Raw genomic sequence first — 2,882 nt, forward strand, 5'->3', positions numbered from 1 at the left:
AAAAACTCAGTGGTCAGTTCCCTACCGCTTCGTGCACTGACAGTCGAAACGAGAAATTAGTCTCACTACTGTCGGCGGTGAAGATACCCGAAGAGATCTAAAAACAGTTATAATCTTGAGGTGGGCTGCAGTACCTTGTAAATAAATGCTCTAAACACGTATGCAATTTTCTAGTTCGAGTCTTGTGGGGTCTTGAATTGACTACACAAGACAAGACGACAGCATTTTCATTTTTATTTTGAAAATAATATGTTATCGTATACAATTCGAATTATCTTATTAGTATCAATCCATGACCATAGGTAGCTACTTGTTAAGAAATTCATGGCGAACATTCAAATACTATCTACTAGTGTTATTCGAGCACCAACCAATGATGGCGATGAGAAGAAGAGGAAAACAAAAGAAAGAATTAATCTAACACCATGGGATCTCCAACTCCTTCGAGTTCACGCCATTCAAAAAGGACTTATCTTCAACAAACCAAATCAGAAATTCAATTACGTCGAACACCTTAAATCCTCCCTCTCTCGCACGCTAGCCTTCTTTCCTCCTCTCGCAGGCCGCCTGAACATGATCGAAAACGATGATGGCGACGCTACTTGCCGTTTTTTCATCGATTGCGACAATTCAGGGGCGCGATTTGTGCATGCAGTAGCGAATGGTGTGAGTGTTGCTGATACAACGGAAACCGAATATGTTCCTATTGAAATTACCCGTTCGTTTTTCCTACTCAACGGAGTTGAAAATCACGAGGGAGTTCGAGAGCCGTTGCTTGCTGTGCAAGTAACTGAGCTCGTCGACGGTATCTTCATCGGCTGCACCGTTAATCACTCAGTTGTTGATGGCACGTCGTTCTGGCATTTCGTCAATTCTTGGGCCGAAATCTCAAGGACTTCGAGTCAGTTTCAAACAGGGTCGATTCCGAACCCTCCTGCTTTGCACCGTTGGTTTCCAGACGGTATTGAGCCCCCAATACGGATTCCGATTATTCCGACCGACGACAACAAAGATTCTGTTACTCCGCAACCATTGAGGGAGAGGGTTTTTCATTTCAGAAGAGAAAGTGTAGCTACACTCAAATCAAAAGCAAATGCTGAAGCTGGCACCAACAAAATCTCTTCATTGCAAGCTTTACTTGCTCATTTTTGGCGCTCAGTCATTCGCAGTCAATATGCAAACTCCATGGTTGAACCTGATCAAGAAACACATTACAAGTAATTTCATCATAACTAATACTAGTACTGTATGTTGTAAAATTTCTAGTTTGGTTTGACATTATTATGATTGACAGGTTGCTAATAGGAGCACGATCAAGAGTGAAAGGATTTCCAGAACATTATTTTGGCAACGCAATTCAAGTAGGAGCGTTAACTCTGAAAGCGAAACAGTTAATCGATAATGAACTCGGCTTCGTAGCTTGGAAGATGAACAGAATGGTAGCTGAACACACAGAAGACGAAATGAAGGACTATTTTAAGAGATGGGTTGAGAACCCTAAACTGCCAACATTAAGCGACGCGGCCACTAATGCTTTGATCACGAGTAGTTCGCCGAGGTTCGATGTTTATGGAAATGATTTCGGTTGGGGAAAGCCTATTGCCATTCGGAGCGGAGAGGCAAACAAATCTCTTGGGAAGATCACTCTGTTTGAAGGAATTGAACAAGGAAGTATCGACATTGAAGCTTGCCTTTCTCTTAATGTGTTGGAGACCGTGGCAAAGGATAAAGAATTCATGGATTCTGTTACCATCAAATCAAAACCAAATTAAAATTCATGATTTGAAATTGATTTTATCAGTAGTAGCATATGTATGGGTTTAACTTCTATTTCGAATAAACACTTCATTCAAACAAATTTGGTTTCTCTGTTACGGAAGAAACCTAGATCCTCTAGAAGCTCGACGGAATGACAGTGGAATTCGACTAAATCTGTGGCGGCGGTCGGTGGCGATTGGAGGTAGATGTAGCTTTTTGGGCGTATGAAGAAGAAAGCGTTTTCTGGGTTTTGGTGCTGGCGAAGAAAGGACGAGTCAGGTGAGAAAGATGGGAATTGTGTGGTAAGGAGAGACGTCATCGTTGTGTTAGAGGGCAGTGACGTGGCACGAAGGGCCCCTCTGTTTTTCTGTTGCTTGCCATGTAAGGTGCTACGTGGAAACTTGACATTAACTGTCAGGGTTTTGGAGGAGCCGCCGCCATAAAATGAGAAGCATTCGCCTCCCCGCCACCTCCCTCCTCCTCTTGACCATAATCAGCGTTAATTGCCGATATTCAGTTAGTTAACATTCTTAATTTAATATCCATAAGATGAAAACGACATTCATCGTTTAATTCAAGCAGTAGAATGAATCATCCTCAATATTCAGCAGAAATGAAGAATCCAGAAATAAAAAGGGAAAATTTAACGGCAAGAATCACTAAATTCTCTTGATTTTGCATCTAGAACATTATCACAGTCTACCTTATCAAAGACTATAATATCTTCAAGTTGAACCGAGGACCGTACGGATTTCTTTCTGATTTGCAATTGCATCCTCAATCTTAGAGGTAATGTTTCCCAACTCAGCGAACAGTTTTCCCGCAAATGCTTGTAGTTTATCTTTAACATCCTTAAGGGCCTCCTTTGACTCGCTAATACTTTGCAAAGGTGGAAAATAAGCAAACAATTCTGTAAATGACTCATCTGGGCGAAATTCCATTATTAGCTACAAAAAGGATTAAACAAGAATATCCTTGAATCTCTAAATCAAGTTACTCAGACGTACAATTGTCACTTGTGCACTCAGATTGAAAAAACCAATTTGCAAAATCCATAAGTCGAGACGAACAAGCTGTAAAACTAGATCAAAACCAATACCGATGACTGAAAGATTACTTGCAGA

General features: G+C 41.0%; 1 protein-coding gene across 1 annotated transcript; it reads left to right on the plus strand.

Moving 5' to 3' along the window:
- Window positions 1-324: 324 nt before the first annotated feature.
- LOC139881251 (uncharacterized acetyltransferase At3g50280-like) lies at window positions 325-1,772 on the plus strand. Its single transcript, XM_071865757.1, has 2 exons — window positions 325-1,217; window positions 1,295-1,772. The coding sequence occupies exons 1-2, from the start codon at window positions 325-327 to the stop codon at window positions 1,770-1,772; spliced, it is 1,371 nt and encodes a 456-aa protein (XP_071721858.1).
- Window positions 1,773-2,882: the final 1,110 nt, after the last annotated feature.

This window comes from Rutidosis leptorrhynchoides, unplaced genomic scaffold, assembly GCF_046630445.1.
Source record: "Rutidosis leptorrhynchoides isolate AG116_Rl617_1_P2 unplaced genomic scaffold, CSIRO_AGI_Rlap_v1 contig135, whole genome shotgun sequence".
Taxonomy (NCBI): Eukaryota; Viridiplantae; Streptophyta; class Magnoliopsida; order Asterales; family Asteraceae; genus Rutidosis; species Rutidosis leptorrhynchoides.

Bases quoted from the DNA above. Each gene is read 5' to 3' on its own strand.
- LOC139881251 (XM_071865757.1), top strand. From the start codon at position 325: ATGGCGAACATTCAAATACTATCTACTAGTGTTATTCGAGCACCAACC. The intron at 1,218-1,294 runs GTAATTTCATCA...TATGATTGACAG, and splicing joins GATCAAGAAACACATTACAA to GTTGCTAATAGGAGCACGAT.